The sequence below is a fragment of the Aethalodelphis obliquidens genome, unplaced genomic scaffold, assembly GCF_003676395.1.
Source record: "Aethalodelphis obliquidens isolate GAN/ISIS:26980383/991018 unplaced genomic scaffold, ASM367639v1 scaffold7, whole genome shotgun sequence".
In the NCBI taxonomy this organism is placed as follows: Eukaryota; Metazoa; Chordata; class Mammalia; order Artiodactyla; family Delphinidae; genus Aethalodelphis; species Aethalodelphis obliquidens.
In genome coordinates this window covers 42660202-42681914 of record NW_020837951.1, presented here as the reverse complement: position 1 = coordinate 42681914, position 21713 = coordinate 42660202, and the positions used below count along the sequence as shown (strand labels likewise).

The window sequence follows — 21713 nt, the reverse complement described above, 5'->3', positions numbered from 1 at the left end:
TTATACAGATAATTTGTGTAGTAGAATTTATATAATGTTATTGCAGTGTTTTAGTGTCACTTGGGGAACAAGGTGTTCTGAAAGCTTATATAAATTACATGATGAATGTCTCCACAATTTTGTGCTCTTATAGTTGTTATTAGACTGTATGCCAAAGAAAGTTTTTATCATTTACATTTACATTGCTGAGACTCAAATTCTGTTTCCCTCCTTTCTCCCACCCCCACAATTTAAAGACTATTTAGTATAGATAAGACGGGAAAAATGTCACCCACCTAATATATTTATTTCCACCTACTATATTTACTTTTGCAGATTTTTAAATGATTGTTTACATGTGAACATTTTGACTTCCTATAATCATGGTATATGTATGATTTTATATTCTATTTTTAAGTTAATATTTAATAAAGATTGCTCATAATCCATGTTAATTTGACCTCCCTTATTTCTTAAGGTAGTGTAATAATCCATTGAATGCATATTTGGACAATGTAATCTTATATTTCTATTGGTACAAAAATATTACAGTAAACATTTTCACATACCTTTTGAAAATATTCTAAAAGTCATTGAATTTTATAACTATATTCATTGTAAATCAGTGTATATAAATTTAACATCAATTCAAGAAAAATTTAAAAAAAATATATAAGGGCAGTAAATCGACCTGCTTTCATTTAGAACCTACCTTCTTTCCTTTCTTTTCTTTTTTGACCATGTTTAAAAATGATGATAAGATAATTTTCAGTGTTAATATAAGGTGGTAGAAGGTACACTGCGCTAATACCTAATACATAAGATAATCTTGAGAATCATTTAAGGTGTCGTTTGCATATCTCTATCATAGAACCTGACATTCTTTTATATCATTATTATTTTTTCTTCTAAACAGTAAGTTTTTTCAGAAGTGGATTTAATTTTAAATTTTTATTTTAATTTTATTGTATCCTCACTTAGCACAATACTTGGCATATAGTAGGAACACAATTTGTTGAAGGAAAGAAGTACACATTTCCAAATGAGTGGTACAGTAGTACAGCCAGTTTTATAAGAACATATTGTCAACCCCCTTGCCATTAATGGGGGTTGTTAATCTTACTGATCTTTCAAAGTTTTCCTCATTAAGCATGCAGAATTACATACATATCAAATATAAATACTCATGTATTTTCAAAGTAATTGTTTTCATGTGGAAGATTTTTGAAATTACTTTCGTTTATATCTTTCTGAATTTTCTAAATTTTCTATAAGAAACCTGCACTTCATAAGGAGAGGAAAAACAGTTTGGCTTTAAAAAGAAAAAAAAAAACTTAATGGTAAAAATGGTACATTGTTAGTTTTATATGTGTTTCTTTGCATACTTAATGCTATTGTGGCACTGTTCTATGTCCTTTTATTCACTTACTTTTTTGGATTATTAATGTATGTGTGTATATGTGTGTAAGCAGTCTGCTTGATACATTTATAAGTAAACTGTCAAATTCGTCACAATTATCTTTCCCAATTTGCTCACTTCATTTTGGTTATATTTTGGATAGTATGGAAATTTGAAATGGTCACTGTCCTCTCTGATTTTAAAACTTAGAAAGTTATTCCTCTTTTAGAAATCAGGTACTTTGTTTTTTTCTGAATTGACTTAGTATGAAGAAATCTTTTTCTCAATTTGGGGTTTTTTAAAACATGGATTTTGGGGGTTATGTAATGTGACATGTCTAGGTATGTATTACTAACCAGTTAATGCAACACTGGTGTATTTAAGAAGTCTTTCCCTTCCCCAGTCATGACAACTATTTCTAAATCTAGAGATTCATACTTTGTAAAAAAATTTTTAAATATTGAAAAAAACTATTATAGAAATTTTGTAAATACATAAAACTAGAATTAATAGTATAATCAGCCCCTTACATAGTATTTTTTAGTTCAAGAAATCTAATGCTTTTTAAAATACTTTGCTATTGGGTTGTAAAATATTTTCATTAGTTGGAACGATTTTATAATATTGCCTAGGATCCTTGATTATTACCATAGAAATTTGTTAGTACATACACTTATGATAATCATACTTATGTATATGCTATATATATATCATGTAATATATATGTAAAATCTATATATAAAAAATACACATATAAAGAATGTAACCTACCTTTTTAAAGTATGAGAAAGATATTTCTTAGAGGTTTTGAGTAAGAATTGGGGAAAATCATTATTATAATATCAAGGGTTGTTGATTAATGGAAGAATAATATTGGTATGTTTGTGGTACATATCACCAGAAATAGAAATTTGTAAATATTTAGAATATGGCTTAGTAGATTTTCCAACAGTACTAGTACAAATAATTTCAAATAGTCACTGTAAAGGCTTTTTGTTTATGGTTGTAAAATAGCTTTCTGCAAAGTTAATGAGCTCATAAGGTCAAAGGCTACTTTGTTATCTCTTTTAATGCCTGACAGAAAATAAGCTGATAGTAAATCTAGGTTGAAAGAATAATATTTTTTGTCTTTTTTTTTCATATAGGTAATCTTAATCTTCTAATTCCATGGAAAAACCTTTATACCCAACCAGTTGAAGCTCTATTGGAAGACATTTATTTACTCATAGTGCCTTCTTCTAGTAAGTCAAATTTTAAACATCATTTCAGTTACTCTTTTTTGTGCATGGAAAAATCTTTGTATTTGATAATTATGTTTGTTCAAATAATTCTGGTGAATTTTTGGAGTTTTTTTAATATTTAAATTTGGTATTTGATAATACAACATAAATTGGTTTTTACTCTAATTTTTGCAGACTGTGAGTTAGTGATTATTTTCTAGGATATTTTTTGGAATGAGTTAATTTAAGGTAATTAAGATTCTTCCTTTTTTATACTTCCTGTAGGAATAAAATATGATCCTTTAAAAGAAGAAAAACAACTCTTTGAAGCAAAGCAACAGGAACTGAAAAGGATAGAAGAAGCAAAACGAAAAGTAGCTGATCAAGGTAAAAACAAATAAGAATGGTAATAAGAAAAGCGGAAAAGACCTAAATATTTATCACATTTGAGTATTATTTTCTTCTGGAAGCACTGAGATTACTTTAAAAATATGACAGAATCTTATTACATGAGGAATTTTAATGTGGTTTCTATGTTTTATCATGTTTACAGAAATTTTACCTTATAGAAATTTACCTTAGTGCAAATAATATCCCTAGCTTATAAGAGTAAGGTTAGATTTTAACTATAGTAATTAATTTCATCAAGTATATTTTCTTACCTTTCTTGTCTTTCTTATTCCACTTGTATCAATTCTTCACCTTTTGGAGTTACTTAGTCTCTTGATATATTTTCCCAAATCTGTTTACCCTCTGGCTCACATCCATTCCTATTCAGCCTAGACCAAAATGGTCCATTACTTCAATCCACTTCTTTTGTCAGTGACAGAGATGTCCTGCAGAAATCTAATCCCTTTCCATTTATGCTAGTGATAGCAATGGTGTCACCATCAACACCTACGCTCTATACTCTGACTCTTAACTTCTCTTTCTAGTGAATCTTTCTCTTTGGCATATAAATATAATGTTGCCTCCCTTATCTTTAAACATAAAGTCATTTTCCTAACCTTGTCATCTGCTTACCTTATGCTCCTCTGTCCTTCATTTGATAGCTAAGCATCTTAAAAGAAATATATGTGTACTGATCAAAATATCCTTGCCATGCATTTATTTTTTTAAATTAAAAAATGCAATAATAAACAGTTTACCTGCTGACAAACAGGTAAAAGAACATTAAAGGAGATCTAACACATTTCCTGGCAACACTTCTTGTAATTATGTTTTTCTCTCTGTTGTCATTCATTCCTACCCCCATCCTCTTTTAAAAAAAAAAATTTTTTTGTGACATACATATAACAAAATTTACCATCTTAACTACTTTTAAGTGTACAGTTCAGTGGTATTAAGTACATTTATTGTATTGCAACCATCACCACCATATCTCTTCATATCTCTTTCATCTTGTAAAATTGAAACTTTACACCCAATAAACAATAACCCACCCATTCTTCCCCCCTTATCCCCAGACGCTGGCAACCACAATTCTACTTTTTGTCTCTATGATTTTGACTATTCTCAGTACTCATGTAAGTGGAATCATGTAGTATTCATGTTTTTTCAAGTGGTTCATTTCACTTAGCATTATGTCTTCAAGGTTCATCCATGTTGTAGCATATGTTGGAATTCCCTTTTTAAGGCTGAATAATATTCCGTTTTATGTATATACCACATTTTGCTTATCCATTCATCCATCAGTGGACACTCGGGTTGCTTCTGTGCTTCAGCCATTGTGAATAATGCTGCTCTGAACATGGGTGTACAAATATCCCTTTGAGACACTGCTTTTAATTCTTTTGGGTATAGACCCAGATGTGGAGTTGTTGGATCATATGGTAATTCTACTCTTATTTTTAATTTTTTGAGGAAATGCCATAATGTTTTCTACAGGGACTTGTACCGTTTTACAATCCCACAAGCAGTGCACCGGGGTTCCATTTCCTTCACATCCTCACCAACATCTGTTGTTTTCTATATTTTTGATAATAGGGTCCTAATGGGATGAAGTGGTATCTCGTGTAGTTTTGATTTGCATTTCTGTAAAAATTAGTATTTTAGCATCTTTTCATGTGCTTATTGACCATTTGTATGTTATCTTTGGAGAAATGTCTGTTCAAGTCTTTTGCCCATCATTTAATTGTTTTTTTTGTTGTTATTGTTGAATAGTAGGAGTTCTTTATATAATTGGATGTTAATCCATTATTAGATATATGATTTGCAAGTTACCTTCCATTCTCTGGGTAGCCTCTTTACTCTGTTGATAGCGTCCTATGATGTACAAGATTTTAAAATTTTCATGAAGTCCAATTTGTCTACTTTTTCTTTTGTTTCTGTGCCTTTGGTGTCATATGCAAGAACTCCTGCCAAATCCAATTGGCATCTTCATTTATGGGCATTTAGGATCAGATTTCTTCCTCTGTCCTGTTGTCTACTTTCCAGCTTCTAAATTTTTGAGGTTCTCTCTTATTCATTCTTTCTTCTACACTCCTTTTCTTTTGGTCTTGGAGATTTATCCATTTTCCCCCTTTACTTTTACTGAGGAATAGAAAAATAGATGCAACTCATGTTTAATCAGAAGTCCCTCTTATTTATACTTAAATCTAAAATATAAATAACCATGCTTAAATTACATCAGTTATACCTTACTGTTATCAGGTAGAAGTTTGAACTCTTCAACAGGATACATAAAAGCTCTTATGATTTGAATCCTGTCTACCTTTCCAGCCTCATTACTGGCCCCATCCCTTTCATATCTTCTCTGTTCTTTGTTCCAGCCATACTGACCTTTGTAGTTTACCGAATGTACCAACTTCTCTGTGATTATATCTCATTTCTGACTTTATCCAGTATACTTTTGAGAGTTGTCAGCATTAGGATGATAGTTCAGGCTATAAGGTGTGAATGAGATTCCCTGCAGCAACAGTACAGAATGAGAAGAGAAACATTTCTAGGACTGAGCCTGCCGTAAGGAAATCCAACATTTAAGGATTGTATAGAGGAGGAAAACAGCCCCCCCCCCCCAAAAAAAAGACAGATCAAGAAAGAGTGGTTAGATAAGGAGAAAGAAATTTGGAGATTATATCTCCATGGGAAAAGAGTGTTTTAGGAAGCAAAGAATATGTCAGATCCTGCTGAGATATCAGGTAAATTGAGGATTAAGAAATAATTGTTTTATTTATGACATGGAGGTCATTGGTCACCTTAAAAAAAAGCTGTCTTGATTGAGTGATGATTGCAGAAAATAAGCTTCTATTTTTTCCATAGTTGTAAGGTCATTTGCTAAGAGTAAAGAGAGCAGTGGAAGGGTTGTTGGACCTTTGAAGAGTATCAAAAAGAATTTTGTAATAGTTATCCTGGAGAGTGTGAACAAGTTGACTGGAGAAATGTAGTAAGGTTGCTGGTGAGTTGAAGTTGGTAATGATTAACTCGCAGTAGCTGCAGTCTGTTCTGTTGTAATTTTTCTCCTCCAGTACTCACCTGGCAAAGCATACACGTTTATATAAAAAGTAGACTGCTGGTTTTATGCAGGGTTGGAGCTTTGCTGACAGAGGAAAAGGAGAAAAAAGAGAGCTCAGAGTTTAAAGTGTTGGTGAAATAATTTATTATGGAATCAGAGCCAGATAAGGAAGTCAGAAAGAAACTAGTGGGTAGGGAAAGAAAGATTTAGCATTTAATTGAATGACTGAATAAATTTATAGAGCAGAGGATTTTATTAGGTAGTGGTGGGATTCATTCAGCATTTAAAATAAAATGTTCTGTCTTCAAAGAGTTTATATTCTACTTTCCACTTTTTAATTCTAAAGTCCTTTTCAATATATTCAAATATATTCACTTATCTCTTGTTCACTCACACTTGTCTTTGATGTACATATGATATCTTCATCAACTTTTTATCTGAGACCTTCTGGGTCAGCTGAATTAGGGAGTAGTAGGTCATTAGAGGAAAAGATAGACAATATGTAGATACAGGTGAAATAGAACTAGAAATGGGAAAGGAGATCACCTTCATTGGCATTTTCAAGTGGGGGCAAAAACGTTAGTAATTAGTGATTATCACAGGCATATTAAAAAAGAAATTACGAACCTCAATTCTTTATATTTCCCTGGAAAGTATTGAAGAGATAGTTTATCTCATTTTGGAAAATGAAACAAATGATGAACTTCTTTCATCCTTGCTTAAAAGGAGAGAGGGAAAGGATCTTATATCTTCCTATTTTGTATTCATTGGGGAAGGAGCATATTCAGCTATTTTTTACTTCTAACCACAGACAACTTATGATGATAGCATAAATTTTAGCAGAGATTCATTCTTTGCTACCGTTTCTGGCTCTTCTAATATAAGCCTATCATAATTCTTACCTAATAATCTTTATTGTTTTCTATGTCCTTATATACTCAGGTATAGCTAACAGAAATTATAAAATTTGATGACAGTAAATTCTACATATTTGGCTTTAGTTTGATTGGATAAGAAAGTGGCTTTTGAAAACTGTGTGCATTTAGTCACCTGTGAAAGCCTTTTGGTATGTAAGACTTCTGGAAAGCAGGCTTTTGGTGTTCTGTTTACAAATACAGATATATTTCTTTAACAGGTAACAGTTATGTTACCTCAATAAGTGTATACACATAGAGTGTATTTTTCATTCAAATCAAAAATGGATATTTGCAATTGTAGAAAAACATCGGGTGGAGAAACAGGACACTTTTACAGAAAAATTAATTACTCAGATCATAAAAAATCTTCAAGTGAAAATTTCCAACATCCATATTCGCTATGAAGATGATGTAAGTATTTTAATAGGTGATAATGGTTTATATTTATTTTACTGTTTGTTGACACCTGCTCTGTAGTGGTCAACTTATGAGATGCTGGGAAGTGGAGGGATATAGAGCTGAAGATGACATTATCTTTATTTTTTATAATTATAGTTGTAATTTGCAGTCCTTAGTGCCTTGATTACACTTTCCTAAAATGTTCAAACATCAATAATGATGGTAAATGCCTTGCTTATATTATAACCACCTTTGATAAATGGGAGTTATGAATTTAGCAGTTATATATTTTTAAAATACTTTAAATTATACTGTGTTTTCTTCCTGGAAAGAGCAATGGTCTAGGAATCATTAGAGCTAGACTTAACTAATTGTTTGATGTCAAATAGATCATGCATTCTCTCAAACACATAATCATTGGCTTCTCATAGTTCTATTGTGAGGGTCAATCACTTTTTTTATAAACTTCTTTTTTTGCAGACTGAAAAACATTATGCAGATGTATTGTTGTACTACACTAATACATTGATACTTAATATTTTAATTAGTATTAGGAAAAATATAGGAATAAAAATTATTCTGGAAAGTAGGAATATGTTTCTGAATGTTCAAAATAGCATACTTCCCAGAAAGTGAAGTTCTTCTATAATATGAATTTTATACAACTACTAAAAATCTGAGTAAAATTTACTCTGTTTTCCTCTTTAGGTCACAAACCGAGACAACCCACTGTCATTTGGTATTTCCCTTCAAAATCTCAGCATGCAGGTACTTTGTTTAAAAAGAAATTCAACCATATTTAATTTTGCAGTATAGTTAATTAAATTAGTAATTACTGTTAATATATGCCAGCATCAGGAGTAGGTATCTATATAGAAGTGGTACAGGAAATGCATAGACTGGATTGGAACTAAGGTTAGGTAGTTTTACAGTTCAAAAAATGGTTGACAATCAAATTTAGTTTCAAATGTGAGAGACTATTATTATTTGCCAATTATGATATTTGATACTTATTTTCTTTAAAAATCTATTCTGAATTTTAAATGCATAAGTACAAAATAAAAGTAATGTTCATTTCAGAATCTTTGATAAGTCATGAAAAGCCTAAAGAAACAAATCATTTTATCATCACTATTATTAATAATTGTGGCATATTTTCTTCCTGTCTGATTTTTCAAATTGAGAAATTTTAAAAGTATAGGAGCACATAGAGAATTATGAAACATTTGCTCATATCCAGAAGGCATGATGGTTGAATTTGTCATTTAGATTAAGTTTTAAATACTTTTAAAGAATAAGTTGTTATGAATAAAGTATAAATTCCTTTTGTATTCCACTCCACTCTTCTCTCCCACCCAAGAGATAAACATCCTAAGTTTTTAAACTTTATATAATATATCCATTAAAACTGTGTAATATTTGGTAGATTTTTAAAAGTTTACATAAATATGTTATGTGATTCTTCTGTAAGTTCCCTTTTTCTCTACACATTGTTTGTGACGTGTATTTATTGCCACGTGTAGTTCAGTTGATCCAGTTCAACTGCTGTATAGTATTTCATTATATTCTTTTATTTGTTATGTTCATTAAGCTTTTGTGTATGATTTGTTTTTAAAACTTGGATCCACCTCAAGCAGAAAGAGAAAAAAGAAAAGTCAAATGAAAAGTTATTCAATAAAGTTGGGTGAGGTAAACTGTCAAATGCTACTGTTAACGCTGAAAAATAAGGGTGGAGAATTAGCCATTGGATTTGGCAATGTGAAGGTGATTGGTAACTGTGTCAGCAGTGGTTTTCACCACTGGTTTTGGAGGTCCTTGGAAACTTGTCCCGCAGCCCAGACATATTAAATTAGAAACTCAGGTTGGGACCCAGCAATCTAGTTTAAAAAGCCTTCCAGGTGATCCTAATTGTGTGAAAACTTTGAGCAACACTGTTCTAGTCCATTTAGTTCTCTAGAAAAAAAATGAAAACCGTCTTTTTAACATAAGCTTCGGATATCAGTTTATTCCCCTCATGACTTTTCATTGCTCTTAGAATAAAGTCCATAGTTTTGTCTTAAAATAGTTTATAATCCCTTTGTAATCTGTCCCCAGGTAAGATACCTAATTTTACCTCTTTCCGTTGTTTTGAATATGTTCTTGGGCCATATTGGGCTATTTCACTTCTTTGAACATGTCATATATTCAAATATCTTCCTACCGTGAATCATATTCCCTACTGAATTTAGAATTGATAATTTCTGTTAATGAGTCACTTATTAGATTAGATATCACTTTTGCCATCACATCCCTGAGATTGAGGCTCCCACCATGTTCTCCCTGAGTACTGTGTATTTAACCTCCAGAATGGCATTTACCTGTTTGTAATTTGTTTACTAAGTTTGCTTTTCCACCAAGCAATGAGATCCTTGAATGCAGAATATTCAGTTAATATTCTTTGACTGAACGTTATTATTATTATTTTTTAAAATTTATTTATTTTATTTTTGGCTGCATTGGGTCTTCGTTGCTGCCTGTGGGTTTTTTTTTCTCTAGCTGCAGCAAGCGGGAGCTACTCTTCTTTGTGGTGCGTGGGCTTCTCACTGCGGTGGCTTCTCTTATTGTGGAGCATGGGCTCTAGGCACGCAGGCTTTAGTAGTTGTGGCACACGGGCTCAGTAGTTGCGGCTGGTGGGCTCTAGAGCACAGGTTCAGTAGTTGTGGTGCGTGGGCTTAGTTGCTCTGCGGCATGTGGGATCTTCCCGGACCAGGGCTCGAACCTGTGTCCCCTGCATTGTCAGGCGGATTGTTAACCACTGCGCTACCAGAGAAGCCCCTGAATGTTGTTTTCAAGGACATTTTAATGGAAACTTGGTCTAGGGCATGATAGATTCTATTTATCACTCTGCCATTTCACATGCAAGTGACAGTTTTTTACTGCTTTTTATTTTCCTTTTCAGACAACTGACCAATACTGGATTCCATGTTTACATGATGAAACTGAGAAACTATTTCGTAAGGTAAAATAAATATGTTTTTTCAACCCATGGGCTTGACAAAAGATACTTTTAATTAGGAAGGCAAATGATAATATATAGATAAGGATTTTTGTGAATTGTGTTTACTTGCTTAACTGTTATATGACCAATTATTTGAGATTCTGAAAAAAGCATATGTTAAAGAATCTTCAATGAAAATGAGGCTTATAATAAAATTGATTTATTTTCAGTTAATCCTATTGGATAACCTTTTTGCCTATTGGAATGTGAAGTCTCAGATGTTTTATCTTAGTAATTATGATGAATCATTGGTGAGTAAATTTTTTTGATATATGCATATATACTTTTGTTGGTATCATATTTTGCATAAGGTTTTATTCATTGTCATTTATCTAACATACTGTAGTCAGTTGTCCTTTTTTTCCTTAGGCAAAATCCATTAGCAGAAATAGGTGAATATATATGTGTCTGTACAGAAACATATAAATACATGCCTTTTTTTGTATAATTAACATGCAGCATTTATTAGTTACATGTACACAACATAATGTTTTGATATTTGTATATATTGCAAAATGATCACCATAGTAAGTCTAGTTAACATCCATCACCATACACAGTTACACAGTTTTTTTTCTTGTGATGAGAACTTTTAAGATTTACTCTTAGCAACTTTCAAATATGCAATACAGTATTATTAACTACAGTTGCCTGTTGTACATTACATCCACATGACATAATAATTATTTTATAACTGAAGTTTGGACCTTTTGACTCCCTTCATCAATTTTGCCCATCCCCACTCCCCACCTGTGGCAACCACCAGTGTGTTCTCTGTATCTATGAGTTTGTCTTTTTTTCCTAAATTGCACATGAAGTGAGATAATACAGTATTTGTTTTTCTCTGAGCTATTTCATGGTCCATTTGTGTTGTCACAAATGACACAATTTCATTCTTTTTTATGGCTGAGTGATATTCCATTGTGTGTGTGTAAAACATTTTCTTCATTCACCTTTTGAAGGACATTTAGGTTGTTTCCATATCTTGGCTATTATAAATAATGCTGCAGTGAACATGGTACAGATATGTTTTCAAGTTAGTGCTTTTGTTTTCTTCAGGAAAATACTCAGAAGCGGAACTGTTGGATCATATGGTAGTTCTATTTTTAATTTTTTGAGGCTCCGCTATTGTTTTCCATGGTGTCTGCACCAATTTGCATCCCACCACCAGAGCAGAAGGGTTCTCTTTTCTTCACATTCTCACCAACATTTGTTATTTTTTGTCTTTTTGAAAATAGCCATTCTAACAAGTATGAGGTGGTATCTCTTTGTGGTTTTGATTTGCATTTCTCTAATGATTAGTGTTGTTGAGCATCTTTTAATGTACCTGTTAGCCATCTGTATTTCTTCTTTGAAAAATGTCTTTTTAGGTATTCTGCCCATTTTTTAATTGGATTGTTTATTTTTTTGCTTTTGAGTTATATGGGTTCATTATATATTTCAGATATTAACCCCTTATCAGGTATATGATTTGCATATATTTTCTTTCATTCATAAGGTTTCCTTTTCATGTAATTGATGGTTTCCTTTGCTGTGCAGAAGCCGTTAATTTGGTGTAGTCATATTTGTTTATTTTTGCTTTTGTTGCCTTTGTTTTTGTTGTCCAGTCCAAAAAATCGTCACCAAAACAGATGTCAAGGAAATTACCACCTGTTTTCTTCTAGGGATTTTTATGGTTTCAGGTCTTATGTTCAAGTCTTTAATCCATTTTGAGTTATTTTCATTTATCATGTAAGGTAGTAGTGCAATTTCATTCTTTCGCATATGGCTGTCAAGTTTTCCCAACACCATTTATTGAAGAGACTGTCCTTTCCCCTTTGTATATTCTTGGCTCCTTTGTTATAAATTAACTGACCATATATGCATGGGATTTCTGGGTTGTCTGTTCTATTCTGTTGATCTGTATCTGTTTTTATGCCAGTACCATACTGTTTTGATTACTAAAGCTTTGTAATTTAGTTAGAAATCAGAGGGGATGACGTCTCCAGCTTTGTTCTTCTTTCTCAAGATTGCTTTGGCTATTTGGGTTCCTTTGTGGTTCCATACAAATTTTAGTATTGTTTTTTCTACTTCTGTGAAAAATGCACTTGGTATTTTGATGGTGATTGCATTGAATCTGTAGATTGCTTTCGGTAATGTGGACATTTTAACAATGATAATTATTCAAATCCATGAGCATGGAATGTCTTTCCATCAGTTATTGTTCTTTTCATTTTCTTTCCTCAGTGCCTTATCATTTTCAGGGTACAAGTCTTTCACCATGGTGAAATTTATTGTTACATTTTGATGCAATTGTAAATGGAATTTTTTTCTTAATTTCTCTTTCTCATAGTTTGTTATTAGTATATAGAAACACCTCAGTTTTCCATATATTGATTTTTATATCCTGCAACTTTATTTAATTCATTTAGTATTAGTTTTAACAGTTTTTGGTGGAATCTTTAGGGTTTTCTATCTATATTATTATGTCATCTGCAAATAGTGACAGTTTTACTTCTTCCTTTCCGATTTGTATGCCTTTATTTTTCTTACCTAATTTCTCTGGCTAGGACTTCTAATATTGTGTTGAATAAAAGTGGTGAAAGTGGGCCTTTTTGTCTTGTTGCCGATATTAGAAGAGAAGCTTTCAGCTTTTCACCCTTGAGTATGATGATAGCTATGGGCTTGCCATCTATGGCCTTCATTATGTTGAGATACGTTAACTCTGAACCCACTTTGTTGAGAGTTTTTTTCATAAATAGATGTTGAATTCTGTCAAATTTTGTGTATGTGCTTGTACACATATATATAAACACACATATCCTAAAAATTTCTAGAGCAGTCTTATATAATAGTAGTTTAATGAGATAGTGTCTAAATATTTTAATATTTTCTTAGCTAAGTTCTGCTAAGTTTGAATTATTTTTTTAATTGCTTTTAGGCATTTTTCTTTTGCATATAATAGGATTTTGTAGAATAAAGGTATATTGACACGAATATAAATAAAATCAATTTGTCTTTTAATAGGACAGCCTGAGGAATGGTATTGTTGATGAAAGTATTGTTCCAGAAGGTTATGATTTTGGTAAGTACATTTCATAAAATAAATGTACAATTAAAGTAATCAGTATAAATTTTAAATGAATATTGTTGATGTCACTGTGATATTTCATGTTAATTTTCCCACAAAATTAAATATATTTATAATATATATGCAGAAGCAAAACACTTTTCTGTGTCATGTGTGTTGACGATTCTCAAATCTGTCACTTCAAATTTGACTTATTTCTCCTTTACCCTACTGTTATTTCTGGCTGTTTCAGTCAGAGTCTGATGAAGGAAGAGAAACCACATACTAATTTGAGCAGGGAAAGTATTTATGAAGAATTACTAAATATAACAGGGGATTAGAGTAACAAAGGATTGGCTAGTGAAAAGTAAAGAGAACTCTAAAGAACATAAGAATAGTAGAAAGAAGGAACAGCCCTTACCCTAGGACTTAGGTGGAGTGTCCAAAGAAGAGGGTCTACCTCCCTCAGCACTGAGATCTAGAACTTGTTGGAAAGGGTGTGGCCATGGATCACTAGGAGGCAGGAAAGTCTGTGGTGCCCTGCCAGTTAAACCTGTAAATTCTCATTCAGGAACTTTAGGGAAACAGACCCTTTAGGGAGCCTCATGGAGAGTTGTCTCCAGAAGGCACTCCACTGTAAAACTGCCTTAGCAGCGTACTGAGAGAATTTGCTGGCTGTTGGATGGTGCAAGCGGCCATGTACTGCAGGAGTCTGGTGCTGAAGAAATCTGTTGTGCTGGAGGACCTGGACACTGGAGAAGCCATTTTCTTTAGGAGCTGCATGTTGCAGAACCATGGCACTGCAGGAGTCTGCTGAATGAGTACATTAGAACCAGGAAGCATAGCTCCTTGCTCCTGCAGTATCTCTCCCGTGTCCTCTGCTGATAAAGATTAACATTATGCAAGCTGGTAAAGAAAAACGATTTAGAGGACCCAAATCTAGGTTTTAGAGCAGGCAGGGAAGGGTGATCTGGAGGTTATGGGCAATCAGTTGATAACTGGCATACTTGCTGGAGGGGGAAGGATGAATGAAGGACTCCTTTTTGGTTTTGTTTTTTGTGTTTTTATTTAATGGGAGAGATAGCATCTTGTTTATAGGCTAAGATTGGAATGATCCATAGAACATGAAAAATAAGAGAGAGAAGGGATTATTTCTGTATTGACATGGGTGAAAGGGGGTAGAATCTAGTGTACAAATGGAGTGCTTTGCCACAGGTAGGAGCATGGTCAGTTTGTTTGTAAGATAGATTTCAATTATAGGAGAGAAGTCCGGGACTTCCCTGGTGGCACAGTGGTTAGGAATCCGCCTGCCAATGCAGGGGACACAGGTTTGAGCCCTGGTCTGGGAGGATCCCACATTCCACAGAGCAACTAAGCCCACGTGCCACAACTACTGAGCCTGCACTCTAGAGCCCACAGGCCACAACTACTGAGCCCGTGCACTTAGAGCCCGTGCTCTGCAACAAGAGAAGCTACCACAATAAGAAGCCCATGCATTGCAATGCAGAGTAGCCGCTGGCTTGCTTCAACTAAAGCCTGCATGCAGCTATGAAGACCCAACACAGCCAGGGAGGGAGGGAGGGAGGGAGGAAGTCTTTGTGTTGGGTGAACAAGTAAATATGGTGATTGGAGTTAATGGGGTTTTTTTCTTCTGAACTCTTTTTTTTTTTAAACTATCTGAGGAATTAGAGGTTTTCAGATGGAGGAGGGGCTATGAGATAGCCATGTAGGGGAATGAGAGAATGAATTGATGAGAGCAGTATTATCAAAGTGCTGTTTAGACTAGCAACATCAGTATCACTTGGAAACATGTTAGAAATATAAATTCCAGGGCCCATCCCAGACATACTGAATCAGAACATCTGAGAGTGAAGCTTAGCAATCTATTTTTAACAAGCTATCCTAGTGATTTTGATGAATACTACAGTTTGAGAACCACTGGGCCAGAGTAGGGTTTGGCTAATTTTCTTTTTGCAAAGGGCCATGTAGTAAACAAACATTTTACATTTTATAGGTTATGTATAGTCTCTGTCACATATTTTTCTGTTTCTTTTGAACAACCCTTTAAAAGTATAAAAATCTTTCCTGGGCTTCCCTGGTGGCGCAGTGGTTGAGAGTCCACCTGCCGATGCAGGGGACGCGGGTTCGTGCCCCGGTCTGGGAAGATCCCACATGCTGCGGAGCGGCTGGGCCTGTGAGCCATGGCCGCTGAGCCTGCGCGTCTGGAGCCTGTGCTCCGCAACGGGAGAGGCCGCAACAGTGAGAGACGCACATACTGTAAAAAAAAAAAAAAAAAAAAAATCATTCCTACCTCACTTGCTATACAAAAACAGGCTGTGGTATAGGTTTAGCCTATCCCTGGACTAAAAGAATGTTGTGTGATTAGTCAACAACATTAAGTACCTACTTGAGATTTATGACATTAACGTGAGACCAATCAGTGTGATTTTGTTTTTTCCCAACCACATACAGCTGCGTAGGTATTGATGTGGAGTAAATAGAGGTGTGGAGTAAATAGAGGTATGGAGTACATAGAGTGGCTTTATTCAGAATTCGAATTTTGCCTAGTAAGTATTAACAAAGTGAGAAGGGCCAAGGAGTTAAAGGGTGAATGTAAGGGAATGACTGAAATAACTGTCAACAGGGTAGGGAGAGAGCTGAGGACGTGAAGCAGAAGTGAAAGACAGAGCAAAGATAGAGGATCAATGAATGGTAGTTCCCTTAAGACTTTAGGTTTGGTATTGGATTACTAGAGAGATAGATGGTGGTGGTAGGAGAGTTGGATGCTTGAGGCTGAGTTTATTGAGAGGTTGAGGATATCGGTATGATAAGGTCTAGTGGATGAGGTGAGGGGGGAAGAGTCCAAGGAACTGAGAGGCTATGGTATTGGAACGATCATTTGTATATTGAAATAATCCAGAAATTAGAGTTGCCAGGAGCTAAAATCTGAGAGAGATAGGAGAGGGTGAAGCCCAGGGATGGATAAATTATTGTAACCAAGGAGGGTATAGTGGGTGGTATAGTCTTATTTAATAAGAGTTAAAGCTGGAGGAGAGGAATAATTTTACTTTTCAAATACTGGTATTATTGCTTTATACATATACTTTCTAAACTTTCTCTTTCAATATCCTTCCATTTATGTACATATAAATTTTTCTCATTTTTAACTGTATAGTATTCTGTTGTATAGAGTAATGAATTTAACTGGTCCCCTATTGATGAATACCTTCTTGTTCTATTTAAATTAAAAGTATTTTGGGGGGCTTCCCTGGTGGCACAGTGGTTGAGAGTCCGCCTGCCGATGCACGGGACACGGGTTCGTGCCCCGGTCTGGGAAGATCCCACATGCCGCGGAGCAGCTGGGCCCGTGAGCCATGGCCGCTGAGCCTGCGCGTCCGGAGCCTGTGCTCCGCAACAGGAGAGGCCACATCAGTGAGAGGCCCGCGTATCGCGAAAAAAAAAAAAAGTATTTTTGAATTTAGTGCTATGCCTGAGGGATGATTAAAAGAAGAGGAATATATTATCTTTGTATACAAATTAGCTTATAATTTAGTGGTTGATATCTTTCTAGATTCTGCTATTACTGGTCTCCCTCTGCATTATTCTTATTCTTTTTGGCACTAAATACAAAGGGTTGAGAGAAATCTTAGATTATGAGTTGAGCCAAGAAGGTTATCTTGGATAAACTCTCATCTTATCTCCTCTCTTTTTTCAAGTTAAAAGGGGGGACAGATGGATACAGAGACACTGACCCGAAATTCAGGAATTATAATTATATAATGAAAGTCAGTGGCTAAATAAAATATTTTTCCCCTTAGCATTTCTAATTATATTCATTCCTTAAAACTATACTTTTATTAAAATTGTCTTACTGGACTGTTTTGCCTTTTAGAGAGTGTTCCTGCTTGTAAGGATTATTTTGTTGTTTTGAGAAGTTCACTTAGCTTTTATTGTACTCATAAAAGACAATATGAATTATAGATAGGAAAAATATAAAAGACTCTTCAACACTAAGTGACAGTTCATATGATCAAATCATAGCAGTATGGAAATCTGGGAGCTGTAGAAAGGGTATATAAGAAATGAAAATCAGTATTTTCAACTTGATTCCTTTAGCACTTTGAGACTCTTGAAAAAAACTCAATTTAATTTTTAAAAATCTGTGTTATTTTCCAGTATTTCGCCCCATATCTGCTAATGCCAAACTTCAGATGAATCGCGGATTGGATTTTGACTTTTCTGTCCCCAAAATAAGCCTGGATATTGAGTTACATGACATAACAATTGAACTTAATAAACCACAGGTGATTTTTTTTAAACGAAATTTTAAATTGTGAGTTATAGTTTGATAAAAGGAGAGCTAAGATTTTAAATGTTTTTCAAAAACTCATAATGATATATGATAACATTTCCTTAAAAAAGTCAATAATTTAACTTTTATCTTTGACAATTAAACAAAAAATCTGAAACATTTAAGAACTTCAATTTTTTTCATTCTTCAGTATTTCAGTCTTATGGAACTTCTTGAATCGGTTGATATGATGACGCAAAATCTACCATACAGGAAATTCAAACCTGATGTACCTCTCCACTACCATGCCAAAGAATGGTAATATGCCTTAAATTTTTTCAAATTGAAGTATAATCGACATATATTAGTTTCAGGCGTATGACATAATGATTCGATATGGTATATATTGCAAAATGATCACCACAGTAAGTCTAGTTAACATCTAATATCATGCATAGTTAACAAAACTATTTTTTTTGTTATAAGAACTTATAAGATCTATTCTCTTAGCAACTTTCAAATATGCCATATGGTATTATTAACTGTAGTTGCCATGCTGTACATTATATCCCCATGACTTATTTATTTTATAACTGGAAGTTTTCTGGATCCCCTTCACCCATTTTGAGCATCCCCGACCCACTGCCTCTGGCTACCACCAGTGTATTCTCGGGATCTATGAGCTCATTTTTTTAAATTCAATATATAAGTGAGATCATACAGTATTTGTCTTTCTCTTTGTCTGTCTGACTTATTTCAGTTAGCATAATGCCCTCAGTAGCCATTCGTGTTGTCACAAATGGAAAGATTTTATTCCTTTTATGGTTGAATAACATTTCATTGTGTGTATAAATATATACATACATTTTCTTGATCCATTCATCCATCAGTGGGCACTTGGTTGTTTCCATATCTTGGCTCTTGTAAATAATGCTGCAGTGAACATGGGAGTGCATATATTTTTTGAATTAGTGTTTTCATTTTCTTCAGGTAGATACCCAGTGGAATTGCTCAATCTAAGTTTTTTAAGATTTAAAAAATATGGTATAAAAGTGAATTTCTTGACTTTTTAAGATACTCTTTAAGGGCTGATAGAAACTATAATGTAATATTTGTCTTGAAACACTTGTAGTGGCTTTTGCTTATTACATGAGTAAAATTAAGTTAAAGGATTCTTTATAATGAATTTACAACTGGAAATACTAGCATTCCATTCATTTACTTTACTTTTGGAATTATTAAGAAACATATCCCAGTTTGTTTTCTAACCATGTCTTTTTTTAGTTTTCAAACTTTGGTATCAGACATATTAAACCTATTATAAACCTGAAAGGGTTATGGTAGTCTATAAAGTGCAACCCCTTTTTAAAATTGAAAAGTCTTATTTTTCCAGTTATTAAGCTCTTTCCTAGATTCTAGAAGTTGCAATTACTCTTTCAGTTGACTATTTTAATTACTATTGAAGTGGCTGAAGTGCTAGTTGCCAGTTAATACTTTAATAGTTTTTCTGTAGAACTATATTTATTGTAACAAAATTCAGTGATTTTGATTATTTACATTTAGGAAAGAGATAAGACTAAATAGTGTATTGTTAATTACTAATAGGGCTGGGAAGAAGCAAGTGCCCAGATAATATACCATTTTCATAGTCTCTGTATTATGTATGCTGTTAGAGTAGAAGCAGTATCAGTTATATTTTATACTGTTGGTTTGAGAGTGCTTTTAAGCGTAGGGTTTTTGTTTTTATTTTTTAACTAGGTGGGTTTATGCTATACGTGGTATTCTTGAAGTAAATGTTCGGCCCCACTTACGGATGTGGTCATGGAAGCATATAAGAGAACATAGGCAAAAAATGAAGCAATATAAAGAACTGTATAAAAAAAAACTAACAAGTAAGAAGCCGTCTGGTGAACTTCTCAACTCTTTGGAGGTTAGCATTTAAAAAATTTGTTAAATATTTTGTACTACTTAACTCCTCAGTCTTTAGTGACTAACACTCCCTACTTATCTGTTCTAATTTGTACTGATCATTCTCTGTCTCTTTTACTTACTAGACTTTTTCATACTCCTTAACTTCTATTGGATGTTACAAACCCTGGTGATGTTTTCCTGTGTGCATTTGGAATTTGAGATTCTCCTCAATCTGGAGAGATTTGGGTTTATGCAAATAGTAATTGGAAGCCTCACATTATTATGACATTTACAAACCTCAAAAGCCTAGAAAGTATTTGCTCCATTGATTCCAGTCTTCTCTGTGTTGGTTTCAAAGCCTTATGTTATGTCACCACTCCATTTTTCCCTATGTTACCATCTAACTGTGCATTAATCAAATAAATTTCTTATCTTCTATATGTATATGCTTATACTTATAGCCAAGTCTGCTCATGCATTCCATCTGCCTTTCTTCATCTCTATCTCAGTTTCACTCATTCCTCAAGTTTTGCTTACATCCCATCTCTTGTATGAACTTTTCTGAATTTTTTGCTCAAACAGTGTTTTTTTTCCTCTTAATCTTTGTGGCATTTCTGGTCTTCACCAGCAACTTTACGTTTAATTAGCTGGCTCCTGAGTTCTCTAAATATTAGTCTTAATCTTTTAGCATTATGGTATGTTCTAGATGGGACTGTTTTACCGATGGATGAAGTACAGCTTAGGGAGTCTAAGAAGAGTTAGTCTCTCAAAGTAATGGAATCATTATGAATCCAGGCCAATTTCCAAAAAACTCCCTAAGATTGAGTTTTATTTTTATTTTTGAAATAGAAGACTTTCTGAAGACCTAGGCTATTATGAATGCTTGGGTTTCTGCTTTGGTGGTTACAGATTTCCTTACCTAGTTTTGGATCTTAACCTTAACCCTCTAAGTCTACTGGACTGTAGAACCCTGAGTAAAGTTTTCCAAGGTAATGGTTGGTCATCACTGTTTCTCTTTGGGACTAAAAGTGGTTTGAGCATGAAGCTCTCAAAAGTAATCATGGAAATAATGTATAGATATGATGAAAGATTGAGCTTATCTCAGTTTATTTCAGTAGCTATACTGAAATACTTGGACAAGTATAAAATTTAAAAACAAGTTTTAAGTGTATCTAGATCTACTTGATATATCTTAATGATGACGTACGAAATGTGCATGTAATATGAAGGACGTATAATTGTATTTTTAGTTGAAAGTGACACTAATGTGTTTACCCTTAACTGTAGTTAAAGCCCAAATAAAAGTCATTTAAAACAGTGCATGTATGTTATCTTCTAGTACGTGCCTGTGTATCTTGTAGTATTTTAACTCTTACATGCATGACATGTATGATTTCTTTGTTGAGAAAGTTGTTCCATCATTACTAATTTCCAAGCTGACGTATATACAAGCATTGCTTTTCAGAATTTAACAGGAATATTATGTTGATGGGTGACCTGTTTTCTGCTTCCTATCTCTTCTTTAGTATAGCAATTTGATAGAGAATATATGAAAATTATTTATATAAAGTTATTTATGTAAACACACTTTATTTATATTTTTAGGAGTTGGAAAAGACTTTGGATGTATTTAATATAACTATAGCAAGACAACAGGCAGAAGTTGAGGTAATTCCAGATTGTCTTTCAATTAGTAAAAATAAATCTAGAATTTATACAGATTTGATAGATGTTGTGATGTTACTGGTATTGTGCTGTAATATACTGTTTCCTAAAAAGGGTTCAAATTTGCTTATTTCTATTATAAGAAAATTTGATGCACTGTTTTGCTACATGTATTTAAACCAGACAGGTTCTATGGGAAAAAAATTCTTTCTAACTAATTGGGCTTATCAAATACTGAGAGTTCATATGAAGGTGAAAGCCAATTTTTTTCCCCCCATTACCATTGCTTATAAGACAGTGGTGCTAAGTACCTGGTAATCCTAAATTCTGATGTTTGGCCAATGTTGTGGCTACTATGTTTCATTGTCAGTATGTTATTGTTTATACTTATT

General features: G+C 33.5%; 1 protein-coding gene across 3 annotated transcripts in view; it reads left to right on the top strand.

Moving 5' to 3' along the window:
* Nucleotides 1-21713, top strand: part of VPS13A (vacuolar protein sorting 13 homolog A) — a 237350-nt gene that overhangs the window by 28187 nt on the left and 187450 nt on the right. For all 3 annotated transcript variants that reach the window (XR_003432630.1, XR_003432629.1, XM_027105654.1), the window contains exons 4-14: nucleotides 2524-2619; nucleotides 2884-2985; nucleotides 7271-7380; nucleotides 8077-8136; nucleotides 10307-10366; nucleotides 10576-10656; nucleotides 13412-13469; nucleotides 17631-17758; nucleotides 17957-18063; nucleotides 19504-19675; nucleotides 21262-21324. Coding sequence is in view for 1 of the 3 variants with exons in the window: in XM_027105654.1 (XP_026961455.1) it covers nucleotides 2524-2619; nucleotides 2884-2985; nucleotides 7271-7380; nucleotides 8077-8136; nucleotides 10307-10366; nucleotides 10576-10656; nucleotides 13412-13469; nucleotides 17631-17758; nucleotides 17957-18063; nucleotides 19504-19675; nucleotides 21262-21324 (1037 nt within the window). In the remaining 2 variants the exon portion in view is untranslated. The remainder of the gene's footprint in view (nucleotides 1-2523; nucleotides 2620-2883; nucleotides 2986-7270; nucleotides 7381-8076; nucleotides 8137-10306; nucleotides 10367-10575; nucleotides 10657-13411; nucleotides 13470-17630; nucleotides 17759-17956; nucleotides 18064-19503; nucleotides 19676-21261; nucleotides 21325-21713) is intronic.